This window comes from Elgaria multicarinata, chromosome 1 (assembly GCF_023053635.1).
Source record: "Elgaria multicarinata webbii isolate HBS135686 ecotype San Diego chromosome 1, rElgMul1.1.pri, whole genome shotgun sequence".
Classification (NCBI taxonomy): domain Eukaryota; kingdom Metazoa; phylum Chordata; class Lepidosauria; order Squamata; family Anguidae; genus Elgaria; species Elgaria multicarinata.
The window spans coordinates 102334700-102362228 of record NC_086171.1 but is presented as its reverse complement, the minus strand read 5'-3'; the positions used below and the strand labels follow the sequence as shown (position 1 = coordinate 102362228).

General features: G+C 43.9%; 1 protein-coding gene across 1 annotated transcript in view; it reads right to left on the bottom strand.

Annotated features, from left to right (window-relative positions):
* The window catches only part of PAPPA2 (pappalysin 2), a 180756-nt gene that overhangs the window by 82320 nt on the left and 70907 nt on the right, over positions 1-27529 (bottom strand). The window contains exons 8-13 of the mRNA XM_063130342.1: positions 24689-24817; positions 20962-21053; positions 13349-13542; positions 12116-12247; positions 4661-4796; positions 2103-2313 (exon numbers count right to left, since the gene is read on the bottom strand). Of these exons, the coding sequence (XP_062986412.1) occupies positions 2103-2313; positions 4661-4796; positions 12116-12247; positions 13349-13542; positions 20962-21053; positions 24689-24817 (894 nt within the window). The remainder of the gene's footprint in view (positions 1-2102; positions 2314-4660; positions 4797-12115; positions 12248-13348; positions 13543-20961; positions 21054-24688; positions 24818-27529) is intronic.

Genomic DNA, 27529 nt, shown 5'->3' with positions numbered 1-27529 from the left:
CTTAGTGAATGCCTAATGGAGACCATGTGACCTCACCCAGGCATTCAGGAAGACCTACTGGGCTTCTGCAAGTGCCAGTGGTGTTCTTGAAAAAAAAAATAGAAAGAAGACCCCTGAAAACTGCCTACACTTAAAAGGGTATGTGGAAAGCCCGTCCCTCTCCCCAGGAGAATATTCTCCAAAATTCTCAACTCTCCCAGCCTCTTTTGCCAAAGCTTTCATTCCCCCCACCCCCACCCCAATGAAATGCCAAAAATAGAATAATCATTTTTTTTGCCACAGCACTAGAAAAAAAAGTCCTACAACTCTCAGCATGCTTAGGAGGGTGCCCTAAACCTAGTTAGATTTCATTTAACTTCCCAACATACTTTCTAGCTCCATTGACACTTCATTGTTGTTATCATTAACTGCACAGAGGAAAGAGCTCAGCGGGCTGAGGAAATCAAGAACTAACAAGCTGCAATAAGAACTCACCAGGGAAGCATTTGTGGAATATAACATGGCACCAAGTGACAGGAGATTCCCTTGCCCCAGTTCCAGAGCTGCCTGGAACTGACTCATGACATCTGGTGGTAAAATGGCAGAAAACCAGAACGCAAGTGGGAAGGCAAGCATTTAACAAGCTTCCACCAACGCAACTGTTTTATGGAGAGATCCTCTCCTCGTGTTTCTTCCCTTTTGTATTCAACAATAATGCAGTGGATGCCAAAACTGACTTTGGGATGTTCCAATCCAGTAGCCCAATGGGAATCGTTAACCACCACATTGTTTAATGCTGGCATGTCTGGAACTTAATTTTTAGCTAGGCCTCATCAGACCTCAGCCCCAGAACCAGTTTTCAATGCCAAGGCTCTGTACTGGCAACTGTACAATGGGAGTTTGAATGCATTTGCATTGGTATTTGTTAGACAATTATTCAGGGACAACCAGCCTTTCTTCCAGAAGGACCCCCTGCTTATGTACAGGGATGCTGAGTAGAACCTACCTTTCCTAGAGGGCAGGATGCTTCCTGTCTGAACATATACAACCTTGTGTTTAGGTAGCCCAAATCACTTTCACAACTCTATCCAGAACTACACTGCCCAAATCAGCTGCCCCGCTGACCTTTCAGGTGATGCCCTCCACAAATCCCTATGGATTCTTCTGTGCTGCCTTCTACATCCAGCAAAAATGTCTACATCAGCCATGGGGAAGCTGACCCATGGGCCAGATACTGCCCATAGAGGTCCCCCATCTAGCCTGCTAGCTTCTTCCTCAGGCCACACCTCCTCCCCTATGCTGAAGACCTCATCTCTGGTCATTAGCTAATCAGAAATAAGACCTTTTCCTCACCCTGTACAGTGAGAGGCTCCCTTTCTCAGACATGGGCAGGGCAAAAGTCATGTGTAGGAATTCATGTGTATAAATTTGGGATGGGGGCTCAGATTTTAATGCAAACTTACCTAATTCCGCACTTTCAAACTAATGCATGAACCAAAACTTACGTTAGCATTCCAAATTCACACTTCTCCAAATTGCAATGAATTTCTCCGATCAAAAAATGTGTACAAAGACAGAATATTAGGGGAAAGACGCACACAAAAATGTTTATGTTGGTGAAAATAACAGGGAAACATGCATTATATAAGGAAAATCATTTGCAAAAAGAAATGAGTATATTTAGCAAAATTGCGTACAAAAACACATGTATTAGGAGAAATGCAGGAAGGAAGTATGACAGGCTTACCCAACTATCAATTCCCATGGGGTGGAAGGGATTATGCCAAATCCTGATCTGACTGTTTCACACTATGATATATTTGCAAGTATTGCTAGATCTTCCAGAAAACTTCCTATATTTCTAAAAGCTAACTGGGTCTCAGCTTGTTCAGCATTTGAGCAGAAGATCATCTAGGAGCCCCACATAAACCATTGTGAGCTTCCTAAAGAGTTTAATATAATACTTTAAGTTCTGTAAATCTTTTGCATTACTAGGATAAAAAACATGAGAGCACAACCAGCTCTAGACTGTCTTTAGATTTTTAAAAATGAATTCTGCTCAATTTTATTTCAGCTATAACAGTGGGTAGAGCTCAGCATGTTAATCCAAAACACTGTGTTACCTGTGACTCTGGCAGCTGTGTCCCTCATGCTCTGGGAGGCAGTTGCTTGGGTTGGAAGGGTCTAATGGCAAATGTGTCCGTAATGCCACTGCAGAGATGCCCACAGAGAGGGAGGAGAAGTTGAACAAGGCAGAGGTGATTTGGCGGAAGGCAACGTTTTCAGTTACGTTGATGATCAGTGGGTTCTGCTGACACGATAGCTCGTACGTTGCTGAGGGTGATAAAGGAATAAAAGAACTTTTGGTTCATGTTGAAATCCCCTGAATTAGAGATGGCCCTGCAGCTCTCCTCACACTGCCTTGAGATTTTTCTAGGTTTCCCCCACAAAAATGGGAAAATTAGGAGGAGGAGGAGGAGGAGGAGGAGGAGGAGGAGGAGGAGGAGGAAGAAGAAGAAGAAGAAGAAGAAGAAGAAGAAGAAGAAGAAGAAGAAGAAGAAGAAGAAGAAGAAGAAGAAGAAGAAGAAGAAGAAGAAGAAGAAAGCCCATGCCAATCTGAGGGCTTGGGGAGATGTAGCCCTCTTTCCCTTTAATTAAGAGCAGTAGCAAAGGCAGATGGGAAGGAGAGTACCAGAGAAAATCTCTTCCCCCTCGTACCTTTGTTGCTGCTCCCACCACCAACACTGAGTTAAGGGACGGATGGGAATGGCAGGGGTGACTCTGGGCAATTAGTGATCACAGCAAAGTTGAGCAAGAAGGAAGCCTCTGACCTGGGTTAAAATTGGAGCTGGGGGATAATTTGTGCTTCCTAGTAAAGTTCATCTCTGTTTTGTAGTGTATTTTAATGAGGCTTGAAAGCTTGTTCTCGATCTTGGCACGGGAGAACTTTGCTGTCATTTCTATTCTAAATTCACACTGACGGCTGGTTCTTAGGAAGCCATGGCTTTTAAAGTGTCTTCCATGAGGCTCTTCACAAGCTTTTCAGGGGGTTCTCAATGAAAAGCTCAGACAAATTTCCCTAAAAAAAACCCAGCATGCCTACAGCCACCATTCTTCCCCTGCAACATGCAGCTGCTGGAGAGTGTTTGGTGTGTTCTACAGCACACATGTGGCCAATAGTAAGGCCCAGAGAGCCTGGCTAGTGTTCAATAAAAAAAAAAAGTGTCTTCTAGAGCGCACCCCAGAATCCACTGCAACAAAAGAGAGACTGGAGAGCAAAGACTCTCAGATTCCTCAGCAGACAAATTGATGTGAAAAGAAGTCTGTAAAGGTATAGAGTTTGAAAACCACTGCTCTGAAGGAATGCAACAGAGTATTAAGGCACCAGAAAGTAATCTGTTCTTTGTGAAAAACCCTTCTGCTCTCTGCTATGAAGGAACATAGAGTTAAAACAGACAGGCACACGCGGTGGGGCTGTGTTGTTCCAGACTGCAGGGAAGGGATTACGTATTCGAATCCTCCTCTGCATAGAATACTCCATAAACATGCACGGCTAGCTTGTCATGGAGTAGATTCTAAGGCCCGACTTTTCCATGACATGCTACTTTTGTATGTTCTGCGGGGACCGGGGGGGGGGTGTTGGTTGGTGGGGAGAGGGACATTCAAACCATCATCTGAACTCTGAAATAGGGCTGTGCACGGACCCCCCGATCCGCTCCGCTCCAGATCTGCAAATTGCAGATCGTGCCCACTCTGCCCCGCCTCGATCCGCCTAGGGTCCGCTCCGCTGCGGAGCTCTGGCTCTGAATCGGAGCTCCGCAGCAGCAGGGGCAGCGCCAGGTAAGGCCCCCTCCCTCCTCCCCCTTACCTGCGTCCGTCCCGGCCTGTCGCCAGCTTCACTAGAGCCCACGGCTCAACCAGGAACTGTAGGCCTCGCTTGCGGTCTACACTTCCGGGTTGAGCTGCGGACTCTAGTGAAGCCAGTGATGGGCTGCGACGGACCAGGTTAGACCCCCATGCCCCCTTACCTGGCTCTGCTGCCATCGCTGCACGGGCAGTGGAGGCGGCGGCAGGGCCAAGTAAACCCCCTTACCTTTTTTGCGGAGCTCCGGATCGAGGTGAAGGATCCGCCTTCACCTCGATCCGCTCCGCGATGCTCCGCTGCTCCCCCGATCCTCTTCGCCTCACCTTAAGGGGAGGCGAAGCATCCCAATCCGCTTCTGCTCCTCCGGTTCGAGGAGAAGCGGAGCACAGCCCTACTCTGAAATAATACAGCCCATCAACGCACACATCGTTTGGTGCTTCTGCTTAACATGGCCTTGATCACTGGACTAGCATCAATAGCTTTCAATCCCATGGCCTCATATGCATACATTTCTTTGCAGCCACCCTGGTGTTGTCTCTGGTTAAATATGTTTTGCAGGTCACATGCAAAACATTGCAAAACATGTTTACCAGAGGCAAAACAAAATGGAAGTACACCCCGGAAGCAGTAGTCAGCCTTATCAAATGTCCTGCAACTTTCGGGGGGGGGGGGTGTGTGTGAAACAAATGGAGAAAATATATGTCTCCAGCTTGCTTAGCTACATTGGGCTCATCTTGTTCCTTACAAGAAACAAATGGCAAAGAAAAGGAAATATTGCCTGTGTGAAAAAAACCACTTCGTAACCTGTGTACTTACCAAGGAAGTGGCTGTTCCCACTGATGTCGCCCAGGGAAACCGCCACAGTAGGCTTGGGGTGGTCACTGGTAGATGTGCCGATGGATGCCAGGAAAACAAAGAGCGAGGTAGCCATGCTGGGTCTGTTAAAGCACACCTAGGCTCCAGGATACAGCAAAACACAGGCATGTTAGGGAATGGGCAAAAGAAAGTGCCTATCACATGGTTAATAGGCAGGAACTCTCCTCCAGCCCATTCCCTGCCCCTGCTCAGATTGCCTCGCAACCCTGGGATTCCTCTACCTTTTCCTTCTACTACTTTTTCAGTTTCTTTGGATTGTTCGTCTATATTATTCCTTGAGCTGGGCAGACTTCCTGTGGAGAACGTTGTTCATTCATTGCTACTACCTGGCAGCCCATTTCCCTGTTGGTTCATCCTTAAGAAAGTCCAGCCCATAAGGGACCCCATAAGTCACAATGCAATGTAGCCCTTCAGATTTTTAGGCTATGTGACGGCATCACTATGGGCAAATGGAGCCCATTAGATTGACAAGTACGCAATACTTCCTGTAATTGGTCTATGGTTGATCACACATAGCATCTTGCCCTTTTGAAATGATCTCCAAAACATCAAACTGGGGTTCCCTCTACTGATTTCCAAAAAGTTGTTGGTCAAACTGCTTCTTTCCCTATTTCAGTTCAGCATTAGCATCACTGAACATTTCAAGGCTATGAGTACCACACCTTCTGAACTGTGATAAGGGACAGATGCCCAAAGAAAAGACTCCTTCATTTGTGTGTGTCAGCAGGACAGTGTGTACAGTATGTTTGTGTGTCTATTTATCCACACATTACTTTTAGCTCCTACATATAGCTCAGCACCTGTGTTCTTCAGAGCCATCTCTTGGTCACTTTTGGAAATACATCATGGTAGCCTGAGCCAACCTTTGAAGATGGTGATGATGATGATGATGATGACGATGATGATTTTGCACATGTAATTCCAAAGAAAACCAAGACAAATGCACTCTTTTAAAAACTGATAATGTGTAGCCAAGGTCAGCAACTTAAAAAAAAACCTTGCTGTATTGCAGAGGCTATACGAGTGAGAGTTGTGACCATCTCATCTCAGCCATGAATTCAACGGATGGCCTTAGGCAAGCCACTGTTCTCGCTGCCCAAGACCCCTTATTTGTAATGTAGATACTGGCCCTCCTCTATAAAGTTGTTGCAAAGAGTCCTGAAATTCTCTGAACACTTAGGAAAACCGATATATAAATACAAGAAATAAATACTAATAATATAAATACTATTTTTTTTTTTACTGCAAGCAAAAACAACAACCCAAACATCCACAGCTCTCACAATCCAGAATTTCTGTGAAGTTCACAGTAAGCAAGATAATTACGTGGCATACGCCCATCATGTAGGTGTTACATGATTATTCTCTTTTAATACATTAGCAACATTGTGTTACATTTATCAGACAGGTTTATTCGCTTGCGGACACACATGATGTTCACCATCAACAGAAGTTATTTTACTTATGACTACAGGATCTGATGTTAGGGATTCTGTCCTCATCGCAGAGTAATACAATGGTAGAAGAAGTGAAGAACAGAAGAACTATGACTCATGGCATTTTGGCATACCAGAGGGTAGAGAGCTTCAGCTATTGGGTAGTATAAAAATGTAATAAATAAATAAAAATAGAAGAAGAGACCCAGAAACATGAAGATGTCCATAAGCCCTGCCAGCCCCTACCTGATTCACCCCTCCCATGCTCAGGACCTGAAGGTTTCATCTTGCTTCAGCTTATCATCCCAACAATGAAGTCTAAAAATATGGAACACTATCCACTCTCCTTACAGAGCCTATCTGCTTGCTTTTCCCTGATCCCACTCCACTCCTCTGCACAGCACTATGGCTGCACTGGGTGCAATGCATTGGGAATAACCATTCCTAAGAAAGCAAGGCCCTTACGAGCCTCACATTCATTTATCCTCCACCACACATCTCTCTGGGCCCCAATGAACAGGCTACTCCCAGTGTATGCTATATATACCAAGATGTGTGGAGAAAAGGGAGCTGCTGGATCAATGTATGTGAGGCGCAGGAGGACTTTGGGTTATTGGAAATGGCTAGATGCATTGTATTGCCTGGGGAGACCCACCACCCTGGGCAATTTCCCATTTTCTCCCAAAAGTAATTTTCAGGGCCTTGGATCAGTGGAAGGCACAGGTGGAGGAAGAGTGCTCTTTATGAGCATCCTACACACTTTTTGCAAGCACTCCAGACCAAACACTTGCAAAAAGGTCTAGCCTTTGTGAGTGTTCAACTGGACAGCTAGAAAAGCCTGACTTCTTTCAGGTAGGGATGACTGAGGAATTCTTTCCGTCTGCATTTTGATGCAAACAAATGTGATCAACAGTTCCCTTGACTGACGTGCAGATCAGAACATACTGGACTCCAGATTCACAATTTATCAAACACAAATACTTCCAGTGTTTTGAGGTACTCCAAGAGCTGCCTTTAAAGTTTTCCATTTTTTAAAAAAGTGGTAATAGCAGCTATTTCCAAGTGGATGGAAAGCCTTGCTGCGGCCTCCGACATGCTCCTAGTTGCAACAGAACATGATAACATTCCACCCACTTCCAGGGGGACATTACATGGGGGGAAAGAGGGGGGGCAGTTCATCTTTTTTTTTTCTGTGCAGCCTCCTTGGGGAGAAACCCCATGTTATCGTGGCTTTCAGAGGCAGTTGTGGCCCCATTTGGAATGTGTGGCATGGCAGTCTAGAAGGCAGGCAGGATTTCTAGCAACTTGGAGCAGCTATTAGTGGGTGCTTTAAAAAAAAAAGATGGAAAACTCTGAAAGAAGGCTTTGGACCACTTCATAGCACTGTAAGTTTAGAATGCAAATTTTTGGTCAGTTTTTGTTGTTGTTGTTTTTAAATGGAAATAGAAACAGGATGCAACGGACTTAGGGCAGAGCAGTGACATGCGAAAGTGACATGGGCAAGAAGTAGGCTGATCCATCTCTAACTTTCAAGAAGCAACAGGATGCTACTGCATCATCAGAACTGCAAGATCCTGCAAAAATGGGGTTATTTAGAGGACGTCAACTGAGTAGTATGGTACCCTAAACTTTTTGAGATAAAACAACAAACTGCAGTTTGATCAAACCACGGAAGTAATTCACTAAGCTGCATACATAAGGGGAGGAGGAAGTGTGCAAGTATAAGGGTTGTTTCCAATCCTTCAAACCATGGTTTAGAGGATTGCTCAGAGGGTTAGCTGAATACAGCCAACCTCTCCCTTTTCTATCAAATCTGGGAGGTTTTTTTCCAAACCCAGTATTATAACTCCAAAATGTTTTAATTTACCCAGTCATTTTAATAGTGTTTACTTATTTATACCTCAATCTTATCCATGTCTATTAAGAAGTAAGTTCTACTGACTTCAATAGGACGTACTTCTAAGTCCTAAATGCACATACAAGGGAATAAACCACATAGAGATCAATTAGGCTTATTCTAAGTAAACATTCATAGCACTGTTTTAGTCTGTTTTAAAGTTGCATCTCCCATTTTCTTATTTTTTGTGCTTGTTCTATGCTGTATTTCCCTGAAACCTGATATGAGGAAGGGTTATATGAAAGGTTTTAATTAAATAAAATAAAAGGGAGGGGGGAAGAGACATTTTTATTACTTAGCCATAAATAATGCTATAGATGGAAAATAATGAAGTATGCAAGCAGTGCCAGAAATGAGTTTTCAATATAAACATCCACGGGTGAACGGAACTGACCACGAAATGCAATAAAACTGGAATGCACTTTGATCTTTGGTGAAGAGTGGGAAGTTAACATCCCTCAAAGGGAGCATTCTCCTTTGTTATTGTAGCTAAGGAACAAACGCAAGCAAGACACGAATATTCACTACTGGAACCAGGAGGGGAGCTGGGAAGAATAGAGCATGCAGGGAGAGGCTAGCCAAGACACAAGATGTAGTGATAGCCAGCAGTTTGTCTCACTTTTTTAAAAAAAGGATTAGAAAATTCATAGAAGAATGGATTTATCAAGGTAACTAACTATGGTAACTAAATAGAGAAGCAGTTTGCTAAGCTGAATCTGGTGTTCTTGAAGAGATCAACTGTGCAGTCACATGGCTGGATTCTATACCTGCGCAGAGTATTTCTGGAACCTTAGAGCCTCTCACCCTGGGAAGAGAGAGCAGACCCAAGGGCATGGGGTGAGTGCCTTCCCACTCAGTTCCTTGGACACAGTTTCAAGAACATCAGATAACAGATGACATCCAGCAACAGCAGAGAAGGAGAGTGGATTGTGTGTTTGTAATTTTACAAATGACATCTTGAAGAACATCAGCTATAGGTATGCCACATATTGTCTTCTTTGTGGTCTCTGCATCATCCCATACCTGGATGACTGGTAAGGTAATGCACCTTGAGGTTTGAGGTTGCAATATCCAAGAAAGGGACTCTGAAGAACAGCACTTCCAAAAGAATCAGTAGAAGTGTTCACACTAAGGGTATAGCGCTCAATGAATAAAGATGCAGTAGTCTACATAGAAGCTATGCAGGGTTCAGGCATGGATGTTCCCAGGAAGAACCCTGAGGACATATCAGCTCCCTGAGTTGAATGGCCCCTGATACTCACAGCTAGAGGTTGGTTTGCCAATCATAGAATCATAGAATAGCAGAGTTGGAAGGGGCCTACAAGGCCATCGAGTCCAACCCCCTGCTCAATGCAGGAATCCACCCTAAAGCATCCCTGACAGATGGTTGTCCAGCTGCCTCTTGAAGGCCTCTAGTGTGGGAGCGCCCACAACCTCCCTAGGTAACAGATTCCATTGTCGTACTGCTCTAACAGTCAGGAAGTTTTCCAGGTAATTTGGAGCAATAGTAGAAATCACCTAGAATCTTGGAATGTTGGAAGAATCCATCCGGGGGATAAAGTCCGCCAAGATTTTAGCAGCTTGGCACCCCAGACTTCGACACATTTACCCATGAACTCTCTCCAAATTAATGCATCTGTAATACTCATAATGATGTGGGGAGTCAACAGATCACATAGGGTTTCCTGGAATACACTGGTTTGATTGTTCACCACTATAAGGAATGGAGTCTCTCACTGGGTTTACCTCATTTTTATTTTTGAAGATTTCTATCCCAACTTTCTGCACAAGGCCCCCAAGGCAGTTTAAAAAGAAATCTAACAAATGAACAGAAACAATTAATAAACTAAAAGCAATTAGAACTAAAACCGCCAGTATCAGCAGATTGACAATAAAACCTAAACACAGCCAAAATGAAGTTCCAATTAGAAGTGAATGAAACAGCATTAAGTTGGTTAAGTTAGCAAGTAATGAGGGCGCTAGGAGAACATGCCTCTGAGGTAGGGATACCACAGTTGGAGCACCATGACTGAGAACACTTTGGATGCTTCCAGACAAAGGACTCCTACTGCTACCAATCAAATGGCATTCTGCGACTATTCAGCATTTTTCTCCTTACTGGATTTGTCATGATAAGAAAGAAAGACAAGTTGTGGGAAAGCATGGAAAGAGTGGAAGATCACATCATTTGGAACCCCTGTAAAATTCTGTGAATAAGACGAGGCAATAAAAGCCTTGTAGGTGGAGACACCTGGGCAAGTTTGTATATAAGAAGGTGATTCTTCAAAGATCAAACTCTCAGGTTCTTCAAGCCTTCATATGTAATGAAACTTGCAACATTTTCAGGTGTGTCTTATAACGAACTGGATGACAGTGAAAATTGTTTGAGACTGGTATAATCTGTTCATCATACTGAGATCCAGTCCGAATATCCAAAGCTAATAGCTACTATTATAATTGATGTTTCCAGCGGAGCTCAGGGGGAAACATCCTCTGAGATCCAGTCAATATCCCGGCTGCCATGTTCTGAAGCAACCGGAGTTTCTGAATGCTTTTCATAGGAGCCTTCATACAATGCACTGCAGTAGTCTAACCTGGGTGTTACTAGGATAACGGCGGCAAGATCATGTTTATCCAGAAGCACACTAACAGTACCCCTAGGCTGCAATAACTGAAACTCATCTAGAAAAAATTAGACCGGCCTTAAGGGAACATCCTGTACCTATACTGCATCTAAGTTGTAGGGCAGTGCTTAGGAGTTTGTAGTGCTTAGAAAATAAGTCATAGCAGACTGCTGGAAGCCAGCATGAAGCAAACTTCTTGTTACTTGAGACAGCTTCACTGGGTGGATTTGTGCAGACACAATTGTGGAGTGAAATAAGCTTTCTTTTCTGCCATGACTGACACAGAGTAGACTGTAAAATAAGCTCTAGCATGCATTGAAGGAGATTCCATTTGTCTTTCTCCATCTGTGTTCCAGCTATTGTCCATACTCCTCTATCACACCACACTCCCTGGTACACAAGAGAGAAGAATTGCAGAAAAGGGCACCGTGGAGTGATAAGTGTTACCTGTCTGGGTTGTCTGCTCCATATTCCAGTGATCAACCAGGTATGTCAAGTTCAACCAGAAAACTCCCCTAGAGTAATTTGGAAATATTGAGTGTCCTGGGCTGTCAATCCCCATGTGGCAAGAAGTGAGAGGGGAACCAAGAGAGGTTAAAGTCCCACCAATCATATGGTAATTTGGAGCTGATGTCCAAACCCATTCACACCTGAGAACTGGTGCTGAAGAGGAAATCTGAAGTAAGTATGGAGGGTCCTGCTCAGACAATGCCTCTGCAATATATTTGAGGGAAATTTATAGTTTAGCAAACTTTGCACATCACTAGAATCTCGGGATTTATTTATTTATTTATTTATTTATTTATTTATTTATTACATTTCTATACCTCCCAATAGCCAGAGCTCTCTGGGCGGTTCATCATCTCTGGGATGTACGAAGAATCCATCCGGGGGGTAAAATCCACCAAGTTTTCAGCAGCTTGGCCCCCCCCCAAGACTTCAAAACACTTACCCATGAACTCTCCCAACTTGATGCAGATCATGTCGGGCCAGCTCGCAGATTTTCAGGGGGTTGTTTTTTCTTGAAGCAACATTTACGCAAATTGCACCTGCAATTTGCATCACTTGAGCAAATTTCGGTCATAATGTGCTTAATTTGCGCCTGCGATTTTGCCCAAATTGCAGGTGCAGTTTGCTGAAATTAAGCATACTACAGGCGTAATTTGTGCAAGTGATACAAATTGCAGGCGCAATTCCCTTAAATGTCACTTTAAGAGGGAAAAAAAATCTGAGAAAAGTTTCTGGATTCCAGGAAAAAAAATGTGTCTCAGCTCCTGTGAGTTTTAAAAAGGCTTTCCCTACAACAGCTATCCTTATTAGAATCAACTCGTGTGAGGATTCAGATGCTCATCCCTACTTACAAAAAGTAGTGCATACTATCAATTCAGTTCCTTCCTCTCAACAAGTCCTTGCTACAGTGAATGCCAAAAGCACTTACTTTCAGCCAAACTCTGTCATCGAAGATCATTTTCTCCCTGTCTGAATCCTGAAGAACGTCATGGTTCATACAAGGAAACCAAGCCATCTGAGGCTGATATGACAGCATGTCCTGAGGATGAGGCTTACACACCTGGGAAGGAGGGATTTTCAATATGGGAAAGGGAAATGATCAACGTTGGGAGGGGAAATAAATTTCAATCACATGAGAAACACATGAATCAGAAAGTCACAAGAAAAACTCAACAGAAATACCCTCTTATTTCTCCACCTCATTTCCAGGCATGGAAATGTGTGGGAAGGAATGTCACCAAACATTCTCTAGAGGTGAAAATCCACCAATAGTTCCGAAGGGGTTCTCACTAATATTTTTTGTGGCAACTGCCACTCCCCACTCCACCCCTGAGAATTCCCTGGAAAAAAACGCTATGTCTAAAGCTTTGTAGGAGACGTAAAATGGTGGCTGGTCCACCAGCACATAAGCTCTGCTGTTGCCTTCCTGTGGTAGGAGTAAAATAAAGTTTGACAGCAAAGAATAAGGTTGTTTTTTTCATTTTTTTCAAAGGACTGTGGAGGAAATTCTTTCTGAGCCCACATCCAGCTCCCCGGGAACCCCCTTTGTGGGTCATTTCTGTCTGATTGCTATGGCTGCAGCTAATTAGGGACCAGAGACGTCCAAGAGAAGCCACTTGAACACCTGAAGCTGCATTATATTATTGGACTTTGGTTCACCAGCCTGGCCAGTGCCTTTCTATGTCCTCACTGAGATGGTATATCAGTGACTAGACTGTACGACTTTTAGACTGCAGACAAGGTTGCTCAGATTATTGAATGCCCCTCCATACAAATATAAACAATCCACAGCAACCTACATAAAGAAAGCGAATGTCCCTGAAGAATATTATGCTAGAACCTGGCTACCTACTGTAACATTCTGTTATCTAGTTGGCAGGAGAGTTTTTGTGTGAGAGCGTTCAAGCATGTGAGCCTCACTCACCTGGAGCCTGAAATGGTACAACCTATATACAGGTATCTCATTTCTGTGAGAACTAAGCCTATTCCTCAGACCATGTTTTTTTCAACCTTGCTACCTTAGGTCCTTTAAGTGGAGATGGCAGGGACTGGAATTGGGGCCTTGTGCGTGAAAATCCTGTGCTCTTTTGAAGACAGAGCTCTTCCTGGTTGCCAAGAAATAGATAATGTAAGGGTTTGCATGTGAAAAAACCCCACTCACCCTCACAAGAGGTTCTCCAGTCACCAGGGAAACTGGACATGCCTTCTCATCCTGGTGGGAAGTGTAGGCCTCTGATGCCCACTGATCCAGGTAGTCTTTGGGGGTGTAGAGACCACAATCCACAATGCTGCTGCTTTTCTCAAATGGCTCACAAATGCCATCGCTATCATGGACGTAGCAGAGGCTTGGTTCATCTGCAAAGTTTAAAAAAAGGGGGGGGGAGAAACAGAAGGTTGGGATGGTGAAAATGGGATTTATTTTGTGACATTCTAATAATCACATCCGATATAAAAATAGACAAGACTCCTTAATTAGTTTGGATCTGGCACACGAACAGTTCACTTACATATAGGCATTTTCCTGCCCTATAACTCCCATAAATGGAATTATAGTTTGTTAGAACATTGTTTCTCTCTTATTTTCTTTTAAAAGAGTTTTAAGACTTCTAACTTTTTTTTTCATCATCATATTCATTATTATTATTATTATTATTATTATTATTATTATTATTATGAATAATTATTATTTAGATTTCAATATTTGTACATTCAGAAGACTTCTAAGCTTTTTGGTTCACTTTCCCTCCCTTAGCATTTTTCTAAAGTACAAAAGTAACTTGCATCAAGTTGTCAAAACATTTCCCATATTTTAGGAAAATGCCCGGCTTTATACATTACATATTTATTTTTAAATTTTAATACCCCTCTCTTCTTTCTCTTCGCTGTTGAGTCTTGTCAATACTTAAGACTGTAAGCTTTTGAGATGACAAGTGTCTTTTAGATTCCTGTGAAGCGCTTGTACAAATAAGTAAGACAGTAGTAGTAGCAGGGGGTAGTAGCAGCTGCAGCAGGGAGAAGGTAGGTGTGAGAGAGATTGTGAATGAGCGTGTGAGCGAGCGAGCGAGAAGCTGGCCCCATCAACCCAGTCCCTGCCTACCAGAAGCTCTGGCCACAACCCACTACCACATGTGGCCCTCAGGGGAAGAGGGAGATTGCCTACCTCAGACGTATCATTTATTTATTTATTTATTTATTTAAAATATTTATATCCCGCCCTATATCACAAAGATCTCAGGGCGGCGTACAGATAAAAACATACATTATAAAACAATAAATATACACAGTTAAAAACAAATTAAACCATGATCCAAGTTAAAACAATATATAATTTAAAAGCAATAGATGCAGTTAAAACAGTTAAAAAAATGTGCCAGTGAGTTTATCCATCAAAGGCTTTGTTAAAAAGCCATGTTTTTACTTGGCGTCGAAATGCAATCAGTGTTGGTGCCAATCGGGCCTCCAAGGGGAGGGCATTCCACAGTTGGGGTGCCACCACAGAGAAAGCCCTCTCCCTTGTCCTATCATAACGTATATGTTGCATTGGTGGGATGCGGAGAAGGGCTCCTCCAACAGATCTAAGGTCTTGGGCAGGCATATATAAGGAGAGACGTAGGCATAGCATCCTGGATTTTTGATTGCCCCCTTGTCCATTTGCCTCCACACCTTTTCCCCCCTAATACTTCCTTTCTACTGAATATTGATTTCCATCCCCTCACGCTTCCATTTTCTTCCTAATTCTTTCGGAGCCAGCCTGTGGCTATGGGCAGTTGAACCTGGGATGCATGTTCTCCGGCCAAAGGCTTCCTGAGGCCAACTGATGAGAGGCCTGAAGTCTTGAAGGAAGCAAGAGGCAAAGGTTTTGGTACTTATACCAAGCCTGGCCGATCCAGAGGCTTGGAGCATTTCTACACCAAGGAAAATTCCCACAACTTTATCATGGCTTTCTGCTTCCATTTTTGTCTCATGTTCACAACGTACTCCCGTCACACACACTTCCCTTCCCAGCTCTCCCTTTCCCCCTTTAACAACGAGTTCTATATGTTTCATTTATACAACCACAAGGTGGTGCTGTGGTCAGCTGCTTCTTATAGCGCAATTTCCTCTTTTCATTCTGAAACAGAGAACAAGTCTTCTGTTACTACTTTTATTTCATTTCAAATTAAGCTGCGGAAAACCTGGGAAAGTACGAGAGAGATGCTGGAGGTTGGCAGCGACATGTAACTGATCTGCAAATTTCCATGAGTGGCCAGTTACAAGTGTACTATAAATCTCTCCTTAAGAGAAGCCCTGGATATTACTTGCTAACTGCAGGGACTGATTTTGCATCTTGATATGCCATCCATAACTGAAGTGAGCTCTGAAACCAAAACACATGTAATTCCAGGTAGCTCAAGTGGCTACGCCCCAGCCTAATGGTACCTGATTCACATCCCTGCCATACTTTTACTTTGCTCCCCTTCTCTCTTTAATTTTTTATTCCTTCTTTAAAAAAATTACAGGCTCAAGTTACAGGAAGCCAGATTCCAGCTGGACATCAGGAAAAACTTCCTGACTGTTAGAGCAGTATGACAATGGAATCAGTTACCTAGGGAGGTTGTGGGCTCTCCCACACTACAGGCATTCAAGAGGCAGCTGGACAACCATCTGTCAGGGATGCTTTAGGGTGGATTCCTGCATTGAGCAGGGGGTTGGACTCAATGGCCTTGTAAGCCCCTTCCAACTCTGCGATTCTATGATTCTACATCCTTACAGCTTGCTTTTCAATGGGTTGTGGGTTATGGTTAGGATAGACCAGGATGATCAGGGGTCTCGAAACAAAGCGCTATGAAGAAAGACTGAAAGAACTGGACATGTTTAGCCTGGAGAAGAGAAGATTGAGGGGAGACATGATAGCACTCTTCAAATACTTAAAAGGTTGTCACACAGAGGAGGGCCAGGATCTCTTCTCGATCCTCCCAGAGTGCAGGACACGGAATAACGGGCTCAAGTTAAAGGAAGCCAGATTCCAGCTGGACATCAGGAAAAACTTCCTGACTGTTAGAGCAGTACGACAATGGAATCAGTGACCTAGGGAGGTTGTGGACTCTCCCACACTAGAGGCCTTCAAGAGGCAGCTGGACAACCATCTGTCAGGGATGTTTTAGGGTGGATTCCTGCATTGAGCAGGGGGTTGGACTCGATGGCCTTGTAGGCCCCTTCCAACTCTGCTATTCTATGATTCTATGTTATTTAAATAAGGAGGAAAGCTTTGTTAGTCTGTCAGATTTTCAAAAACTTCTGTACACGTTTGATTAAAACAGCAAAATTAGGGGAAGAAAAAACCCCAGAAGTGGATATTCTGAATAGTTAATCATAAAGGGTGCAAATCCTGAAATATTAAAATATATTATTAATGAATTCCTATGCCACTTTTCAATGTACAATGTGATTTATAATAATAATTTTGGCTCATTGCAACCCATGAGTTAGGAATTAAAAGGCAGCTTAGAGAAACTACCTTCCCAAGGCCACCAAGAGAGCTCATGGCTGGGTACAGGAGCTGAAGCCAGGAAGAGCTTGGCCTAAATCAAACACACTCTTTGCTACTCCACACTGGTCAAAGGGAGAGTTGCCACTGATTTTAATGGAATGTGGATTTCACCCAAGCTGCCTTAAATGCCCAAACCAAAAAGGCCCACTGTTCTGGCCTTTTGAAAATTGCTTCTTTTAAAAAATTAAAAGAACTTCAAGAAAATTTCACGTACAGACCTGCCCGTAACAAAATGTGAGGGGATTTGCTTTAAGGAAAAAGCTGAAAGTTGTCATGACCCAGGCTACTAGTAGCGGCTCAGACATTGGGAGTGTTTGGACGACACTTTAGTCCACAGAGTGTGAATAATCCATTCCAGAGGTGACTACTTGTGTGTCACACTCCATTGAGGAGTCATCTCTGCCCCGCTCCGCCCTTCCCACCGAAGGGCAGCGCTGGTTCCTGCTTACCTTATCGGGGAGCCACCATTCCATAGGGAGAGGGGGAAGGGGGAAGAGAGACGTAGCGTGTGGAGATGCACCATGGCTGTTGTTGGAGCCATGGCAGAGGCAGCGCGTTGATTCCACCTCCTGTCAGGAGGAGCGATGCCTCCGCCACCGCTTCTTTCTCCAGCTACAGCCATGGCACATCTTTCGCAGTGGCCATCACCGGAGAAAGCAGCAATGGTGGAGGCATCGCTCCTCCTGACAGAAGGTGGAATCAAGGCACCATTATGGCCCTGACAAGGAAGGAGGGGCGCCACGGGGGCACAACGATCTGTCCTGCAGCTGTCATGAGCAGGACAGATCCTCGCGCGTCCCGTCCCCAGTCACCTGAAGAGAAGGGGAATCCTTTGCAGTGGCAGGAGAGATACTTGCGTGTCCGATTCCCCTTCTCTTCTGGCAAATGGGGATGGGAGGCGCAGGAATCTGTCCTGCTCATGACAGCTGCAGGACGGATCGTGGCAACTCCACCCCCTGATATCAGCAGATGGATTTCTCCCACAGTTTGATGTTACATGTCCAGCCACAGAAGACCTCCTTCACCCCCCGCCCGGCGATCCATTTGGGGATTGGATCAAGGGGATAGAAGGAGCTCCTTCTATCCTCGCAAGCCAATCTCCAGATGGATCTCGGGGCAAGGGACATGCACATCCCTGGGAACACGTGGAGGCCTACAATTGGCAGTGCCCCACCCAGGGGCAGCATGATCAGTGGCTGCCCAAGCGCTTCCCGGGGCAGGATTATTTCCCATGCTGCTAGAGGTGCGCTGCAATCCTACGCATATTTACATGGGAGTTGAACTCAGTGGGGATTGGCAGTCTTATGTAGGTCTGCTCAGAACTCTTTCTCTCCCACCCAGTACCTCTTTCTTTCTCAAACATGCACGGCGCATATATATCCCTTCCATGTAAATGTTGATGGTGCTTTGAAGGGCATTCCTTGTAAGAATCCTAAAGGTCCATGAAGATTACTGTTAGTACACAAAAAGACCCCCCCCCCCAAATTAAGCCAGGGCCATGCTGGAGCTAGCAGGAAAGTGGGGAGTTGGGGCAAACCCTACCAAAGCTGTGTCCCAAGAGAAAGTAATTTGGGGGGGGGAGCCACTAGCCTGGAGAGGCGCTCAACCTTCCTGGTTTCTTTGTAGGGGAGACTGTCTGCCCCCCCCCGCCCCATCCATTAACTCTTGTTCCCCCTATACACACACACAAAGAGAGAGAGAGAGGAGCAGAAGTGTAGAGGAAGCTCCTGGTTATGGTCAACAAATGCACATGCACAGCCCACATCTCTGCTGATGGAACGGACTGAAATAAACCAGATTACTGGTCAATTCCAGGGAGGGGGAAGGCACAGGGCTGCCTCTTACCACAGAAGACAAGCTTAAGAAGGGGTAGAAGATGGGGAAATTGACGTGGATGGGGAAATTAGATATGTCTGGAAATGCATATTGGGGCGGGGGGGGGGGGAGTTTGAAGCTCCATGTCCTTTCCCCAGAATAAGACCTGCTGAGTGCCGCCCTTGTGCTGCTGCCCCTTTCGCCCCTCCATGGGTGTCCCAAAACCACCTCCTGGACCCGGCGCGTCTGTCTCCTCCCCCAACAGCGACAGCAGCATGAGAGAAGGAGACAAGTGGGGAATCCCTTCTCCCCCATTTCCATCCCCCACCCCCACCCCGCCCCAGTGAAAAGGGTTGGTTGGGCTCAGAGTTGCCTCTGCCCTCTCTTCTAACATGAGACAACCGGGCAAGCAGGCAAACGGGAAACCCTCCCCACTTCCACAAACACACACCCCTTGAGCCCAATGCCTTCTCTTCCAACATCACGAGGCAGGGGAGACAGGAGCTGTGAACACAGCCCGCGGATAGGAAATCCCATCCCAACCCCGATAGTGTAAAGGGCTGCAACTGACCCCCTCTACTCCCCCATGGATGTTTTGCTTCCCCTCTCCCTGTTCTGATGTCCAGAAGCTATTTTTTACTTGTCCAGCCACCACTGGTTCTGCAATCTGCCTTCTCTGGTTGGACAATGCTAGTACCCGATCAGTGGAGGGCAATACTATTTATTTATTTATTTTATTTATTACACTTATATACCTCTCCCATAGCCAGAGCTCTCTGGGCGGTTCACAGAAATTCTAAAATTGAGATAAAAACGGTTATACAAAATTTAAAATTCTAAAACACAGGACACACACACATAAAGCATTAAAAACTGTTAAAAAAACTAAACATGTGGGTGATTAAGATGTGCTGCTATATGCCTGGGCAAAGAGGAAAATCTTAACCTGGTGCCGGAAAGATAGCAGCGTTGGCGCCAGGCGAGCCTTGTCAGGGAGATCGTTCCAAGTCTGGGAGCCACCACCGAAAAGGCCCTGTCCCTCATTGCCACACTCCGAGCCTCTCTCGGAGTAGGCACCTGGAGGAGGACCTTAGATGTTGAACGTAGTCACCGGGTATATTCACGTCGGGAGAGGCGTTCCGTCAGGTATTGTGGTCCCAAGCCGTGTAAGGCTTTATAGGTCAAAACCAGCACCTTGAATTGGGCTCGGAAACATACAGGCAGCCAGTGCAAGCGGACCAGAGCAGGTGTTATATGGTCAAACCTTCTGGTTCCCGAAATCAATCTGGCCGCTGCAATTTGCACGAGCTGCAGCTTCCGAACCGCCTTCAAAGGCAGCTCTATGTAGAGTGCATTGCAGTAATCTAACTTGGAGGTTACCAGAGCATGGACAACTGAAGCCAGGTTATCCCTGTCCAGATAGGGGCATAGCTGGGCCACCAACCGGAGTTTGTAGAAGGCACTCCGTGCCACTGAGGTCACCTGAGCCTCAAGTGACAATGATGGATCTAAAAGAACCCCCAAGCTACAAACCTGCTCCTTCAGGGTGAGTGCAATCCCATCCAATACTAGCATCCAATCAAAAGTGAGTGGGGAAAGGAGGAGTGTTCAAAATACAAGAGGCCCAGCTACAGCAAAAAGGAACTGCGCATGGAATTTGTGTACATTTTTGGACTGCACGTCATACGTTTGTGTTGTTTTCATTAGTTTCTGTAAGCAGCCTCGGAAGGGCGTTACACTAAAAAGAAGCATATGGGTTTCTTCAATAAATAAATCTGCTCCAAATCCCTCTCTGACCCGCTTTCTCCAGATTCCACCATGGTCTCATCGTTGCAGGTCCTCACCATTATCTAAATGTCTAAGGGCAGTTCAGATGGAGATATCTGTGAGTCTGAAGCCTGGTTTACACCTGCAGCAGAATGCTGAGATGGTGAAATGGAGTGCAACACATCAGACTACATGTGGGTGGAAGGACATTTTTGAATACTCCGCTATGTGTTTTTTTTTTAAAAAAAAAAATACTCCTTGCTGGAACAGGCTTAATTTAGAACCCTTCTTTCTGATTCATAGAAGTTCTATTATTAGGGAGTTTTTAAATGTTGGGGAGCAGAAGACAGATTCCCTTCCTGTAACTGTACAGTTCACAATACCACCTTAGTCTGCTACCATGCATAGCCCCAGCTTCAAACATACTACTTCAGAGGTGCAATATAAATGGATGAATCAACTGAAAGGGCACAGAGCTAATTGCTGGCCCAAACTGAGTGCTACCCCACAGTTACCAAACTTCTCCCCTTGCTGAAATACTGCTTCTTGTCAAACAAATTTCCAAGTTCTGCCAAAGCTCAAATATTGGATTCAGAAGGATATATGAAAATCTGAGCAAAAGGGAAAACAGAAGCCGAGCGTGCTGGTCTTTCTAGACTCACCAGCACAATGGAATCCATTTTCTTTGTTACAGGTTCTAGAGCAACCATCCCCGTCTATCAGGTTTCCATCATCACACTCCTCTGTAAGACTCCTAAGAAAATACGAATAAGAAAAAGCATTTATACAGGATTTTTAGAGCATTCATACTTTTATTGCTACAATGACTTCTTCATGACAAGAAGTTTCCATGCGTGGTGCAATTGATAGAATGCTATCAACTACCCCACCATTTTTTAATGATGCTCCGCTGTTGTTTTTACTATTTATGTATGTGTTATATTTTAGGGTTATTTTTTAATTCGTTGTGGGATGCACACACGCACGCACGCACGCACGCAAGTTACCTTGAATTGTAAGGTACACAGAAAAATGGAGTATAAATGCAGAATTGAATAGGTAAAATGAATAAATCTCTTCAGCATATTCTGGCTGAATTGACAATAAACAATTTGAACTGCTTTCTAAAAATGTTTTTATATATTTGTTACTAAGAAAGCTTTGACTATTGAGTGATATAGAAATGTAATTAAAAAAATAGACTTGAATCCTTGGGAAGTTCCACCAGACATGTAACGAAGTCTCTTTTCGGACACAGCTCTTCCAACATAGAGCATCTTTTGATTTATAAATTGCTTTTAAACTTGCAGATGTTGAGACTGGAGCCATCCATGAATAATCTTGAAAGCTTTTCTCTTTAGCAACCATATAGCTATATACTTATCCTGTGCTCAATTGGACTCCCTATCAAATAAGAATGCATATGATTGCAGCCCTAGAAAATGAGGACCCTTGTTTCCAAATGGTCGGATTTTCTTCTCCCACTTTTTTCCTTCTCTTTCTGCTCTGTCCTTTTCCCACTTGTGTTTTGTATTACTTTATACAACACCTGTTCTTTTGATCCTAATCCATTTTCTTTCTTTATATCTTTCACCTATTTTTTCTTCAGTTTTTTACAGCAAATCTTCTACATGTCTACTTAAAAGTAAGTCCCACTGAGTTACAATCTATCTGTTGTCACCTTTCGTACTTTACTATTATTACTTTTATGCTGATTTGCATTTTTCGGTGTCAGATCTTACCACGTTTTCTGTTGTAGATCAAGGGTTAATACAAAAATACCAAAACCTAACCTGTATGGTTTAACATTTAAATTAAAGGTATTCAGTATGATATATTATTTAATAAAATTTAAATAAAGTTATTCATTAAATACTTTTCATGTAACATTTTTTTTTAAAAAAAACAAATAGTATCAAATTAAATGGAATTGTTCCAAGTATTTGTCAATCATCCCTCTGCATTTTCGCTCTTTGGACAGAATACTGGAAGGCAGGGACAATTTTACATCAAATGAAAAATTGAGTATGATCATGCCTGCACACTTTTCCTTTTATCTCTGTGAAGGAAAAACAGTCTAGGAGTTTGCTTCTTCTATTTCTTAAATGAAAGTCGAAAATTCATCGAGGAAGCCCAACATGACGCTAAGAAGGCAAGGCCCTTGCAACTTCCCCCATTCCCGGCTACAACTTCTGGTCATGGATTTCCCAAAAACACAGAGAGCTTCTCTACATTTTTAAAAAATTGTGCCGGCTTACCATGGTTATCTGCATTTGTTTTCTTTCTTGAATATGATCAGCAGCATTACATGGGCGGCCACATGGTTTGAAATTGAATACTTCCTGCTCCATGTGCTCAACTGACTTTACTGAGACAGCGCCATCTGGTAGCATAATTATACCACAACTAGCTGTACCCAACATAACACACGCCGTTGTAGCATATCTTAAAGTTTATTAATTAAATATTATCACGGGGGCGCGGGCTGCTTGGACGCCACCGATACAGCGCCATCTGGCAGACCTGGGGGGCAGGGAAGTTGGAGGGAGGGGGAGCAGGTGTCCTCCTCTCCCCGGGGTTCCTGTCAGCCTTGGGCCCAGCTCACATGAGATTAGGTCGGGGCCTCGGCTCCCAGCAGGCGAGCGGCCCCCCACCCAGCCACCAAAGGCCCCGGCTGTGCTTTGTTCATGCTCCAGACTGTGGCACTGCCCCCTTCGTGGGGGGGAACGAAGAGGCAGAAAGGGGGGTAGGATTACCTTGGAAAGCCCGGAGGAGTCGGGTGAGGGGCTTAGCAACCTGTATCAGCTGACGTTACACGTTGTTACTGTTGCTTAGCAACCTGTATCAGCTGACGATACATGTTGTTACTGTTGCTTAGCAACCTGTATCAGCTGAAGCCTTTATGGAAACATACCTAAGCGTTTTATATAGATAGAAGATAGAAGATACCAAGATTACATGCTGGGAGACGGTGCAATTTCCCAGAAAGTCTCACATTATCTCTGGGGTGTTTTAAAATGCAAAAAACCCCCAGATATTCCAGGGGACAGCATGAGAGGGGCCCTTGATGCTGTCAACGACATGAAATGAACCACAAACTAATTATGAGCATGCTATAAATAGCTCATTTAGGGAAGTTCATAATCTTGTAAAAGACTCTTGCCTTTACAAAAGTTGCCCCAGGCCTGGAACAGGGCAAGGAGAGTGAGAGGGTGCAGTTCTGTTTTGAAGGTAGTTCTGGGAAACTTCAAACCAAACCTGGATAAGCCTACAGCCATAGTCCAGGAACCAATGTGAGAGTGATGTACTGGAAACATTCAGGCTTGGATAATTCCATACTTTCTTGGCCTTAAAAACTCATAACTTTAAAAAATGTTTGTTTTTCTAAAGAAATAGAAAGCAGTAGTGAAAACTCCTTCCATGAGTGATGAGCCAAACCAAAAGATCCGAGCACCTTCGGACTTTGCCTTCAACTTCTATAAATATTATTGAGGCTGGCAAACAGGGTTTAATTGAACAAGGGCCAGCTTTGGAACCACCTTGATAATTTGGTGGATAAAGATGGCATATACATTTTTGTAGTACATAAAACAGTGGCCAGACCATAAATCCGTAAGCAGTGAGATAGGAATATACTTTTTAAAATGTCTAACATTAAATCAAGGACCAAAAACCCCTCTTCACAGTGGATTCTTGGGATAAGATAGACCTCCATGGGTATGTGCTGTTGGTCCTTGCCCCCCAGTTTCTCAGGGTCAAACCTTCAAAGGAACTAGCAAAGGAACAGACGTTTCTCCCTTTCTTTGCTAGGGAGTTATTTTGAAAAGTTGCATCTCAGAAAGCAAAGCAAAGGTAAAAGGATATGGGGACCTTCATGCCTTAGGGAGAGATTCTGACTCTACCCCCAGGTTTCTCTGAGAGCACCTATTCAAAACAGCCCCTGCCCCCATAGCAATTGAGGCTTACCAGCATCTAATATAGAGCGGGGGAGGAGCAGTGAACATCGTCTCTGCCACTCCTCCTGCTCAGCATTTTCACTAGATGGGCTTTTTTTGCCCATCTAGCTGGGGCATTCCAGAGGTGGCGAAAAAGAGACTGGCCTCAGAGAGCCAGCCAGCGCAATTCTTTCTATGCCGACTGCAAAAGGGGAAACGGGGGAACGCAGATTATCGGACCCAAGGTCAGCATATCGATTCTGGAACCTGAAGTATCCTATGGCCCCCGAGATGCTGTCTAAGGGCCATAGGACTGCTCCCTAAATAAATAACACACACACCCCCATTAATATAGGATTATAGCAGTTGAATGCATGGGACTGTAAAGTGCTGGCTCAACCAAAACAAAACTAAAAACAATAAAGAGAATTCCAAAAGGCGTCTCAGTACTCACATGCTTACTTTTCCATCCCCACAATAGGGAGAGCCATGGACGTGGAACAGAGGTGGGGAAGCTTCACCTACAGTAGCTCCTGCCACAGCCTGCACCTGGTACCGATACAGCTGGCCTATCGTGACTTCCCTGTAGACATGAGCAGAATCAAACCTTAAAACAGAACAAAGAACATGCAGCAAAGGGCACTTTTTTATTATCTACCAGGGGTTATTTAATCCACTCCTTTCCAGTGTGAACACTAGCAACCAAGAATCTTTCAGAGTAGTCCCTTTCTGCAATGGATATTGCTGATATGCAAGCTAAGAAACAGACTAATAAGGTAGGCAAAGACTGAACCAGGCATGATGTAAAAGCTCCCTGTATGGAGCTCCTTATCCCTTGGTCTCAGCCCTTTAGCAGACACACACAAAATATTTATTTGTATTTATTACACTTATATACCGCCCCCACAGCCAGGCCTCTCTGGGCGGTTTACAGAAATTCTAAAATTAAGATAAAAACAAGTATACAAAATGTAAAATTCTAAAACACAGGACACACACACATAAAGCATTAAAAACTGTTAAAAAACTAAACATGTGGGTGATTAAGATGTGCTGCCATATGCCTGGGCAAAGAGGAAAGTCTTAACCTGGCGCCGGAAAGATAGCAGCGTTGGCGCCAGGCGAGCCTCGTTAGGGAGATCGTTCCATAGTCTGGGGGCCACCACCGAAAAGGCCCTGTCCCTCGTTGCCACACTCCGAGCCTCTCTTGGAGTAGGCACCCGGAGGAGGACCTTAGATGTTGAACGTAGTTCAACGTAGTGACCGGGTATATTCACGTCGGGAGAACTGGGAACTCCAAACATGGAGCTCCTCCATCACGCCTAATTTAACCCTAAGAGGAGGAATATCATTTCTCATAACTTACGTCTTTTAAGAGATATGTCTTTTAGAAGTGTTTTAAACAAAGGTAATCAATTAGTAAAGAAATATGCATATTTAAGATTACTGAACCTTATGTAACCAAGGAATGTAGTAGCAATTCAGCACACTGATAACTATGTTTTTCACTACTTTTCTATATGAATGTGTCAATCCCTATAAAGACTTGAAATGTATCAGATGATATTTCTTGGCTGATTGCTATTAAAAACCTTTTCAGATCTTTTATGATCCTCCCTATTTTCTGCATTATCTTGCGGGATAAAGGTACACTGCCTCGATGTTATTTTAGCAGATAAGGCGGTATGTAATTGTAATAATAATAATAATAATAATAATAATAATAATAATAATAATAATAATAATAATAATAATAATAATATAAAAAAGACAATGTCAATGTCAAAAAGACACTGACAATAGTGGCAAAATACTGGAATTAAAATCTGAAATTGTGGTGTTAACTGAGAAGTAAATAGTAAAACAAATCAACAGGACATAGGACAGAATTTTGGTCTTACCGTGAAGGTTCTGTTTGCTCAGATGAAGTAGGATGGCCTGAGAGGGTGAGTCCTCCCATCCACCAATGGGAGGTGGGACTCAGAGAGGCTTTTAGCTTTCCCCATGAGGAGTCATCCTCTCAGGTTTGGAAGTACTCTAGCTGAGTGAGACACAAACTGACATTCAAAGCCCTAAAGCGTTTGGGGCCAGGTTATTTGAAGGAACGCCTCCTCCCATATGTACCTGCCCGGACCTTAAGATCATCTACAGGGGCCGTTCTCCATGAGCCCCTGCCAAAGGAAGTGAGGCAGGTGGCTACTAAGAGGAAGGCCTGCTCCACTGTGGCACCCCGGCTGTGGAATGAGCTCCCCAGAGAGGTCCGCCTGGCGCCTACACTGTACTCCTTTCGTTGCCAGCTGAAGACCTTTTTATTCTCTCAGTATTTTAACACTTAATTTTAACTTAAATTTAAATGTTACTGTTCTAACTCTGTATTTTAATCTTATATCAATTTTTGCTGCGTGGTTTTTATCCTGGTTGTGCTTTTTATACTGTATTTTGTATTTGTGTTTTTAACCTGTTGGTTGTTTTATGATGGTTTTAATTTTTGTGAACCGCCCAGAGAGCTTCGGCTATTGGGCGGTATAAAAATGTAATAAATAAATAAATAAATAATAAATAAATAAACTAATAACAAAGACAGTGTTTAATACTTTAGAATGCAGTCAGTACAAAAATAAAAAGAACCTGCATCGAATAAGAAGAGGGAGAAGGACAAAAAAAGATCTCTGGCGACAAGAAGAATAGCTGGTGCCTTCCTTAAGAAGGAGACAGAAGCTTAGCCAGCTAGGCCAGGATGTCCTCCCCTGTCTGTGCAGAGGAAACCTTCTTGGTGAGACCAGTGTTTCATTCTCACAAGGAGGAGGAGGAAGATGATGACCGCATCCAGAGATGGAATGTGCCATAACATGATCCCATCAACTCAGGTGCGGGTGGAGGGCATTTCTCCCTCGAAACAATCTGCTATAATAATCTTTGTCCAAAGGGAACTTCAGCCGAGGTCTAGGTATTCCTTTATAATGCCTAATAAAGGTAGTGGCCCAACAAACGTCTACCAATGTCTACTAATTGCAATTTCCCACCTCAGTAAGTGGACCAGAAACCTCGTAGGGAGTCTAAAACACTGGGTCTGGTAGGAAAGACAAGTTGAACCTCCAAAAAAAACCCTTGCAGTCTATTCTCACCTAGCACAAGTGCTCCTCTTTTACGTTGAATATGTTTTTAAATGCCTACTTTTAATATTTATTTATTATTACATTTATATCCCACCTTTTTCCCCTCTTGCAAGGAGCCCAAGATGGCTTACGTGGTCCTCCTCCTCCTCCTCCTCTCCATTTTATCCTCACAACAACCC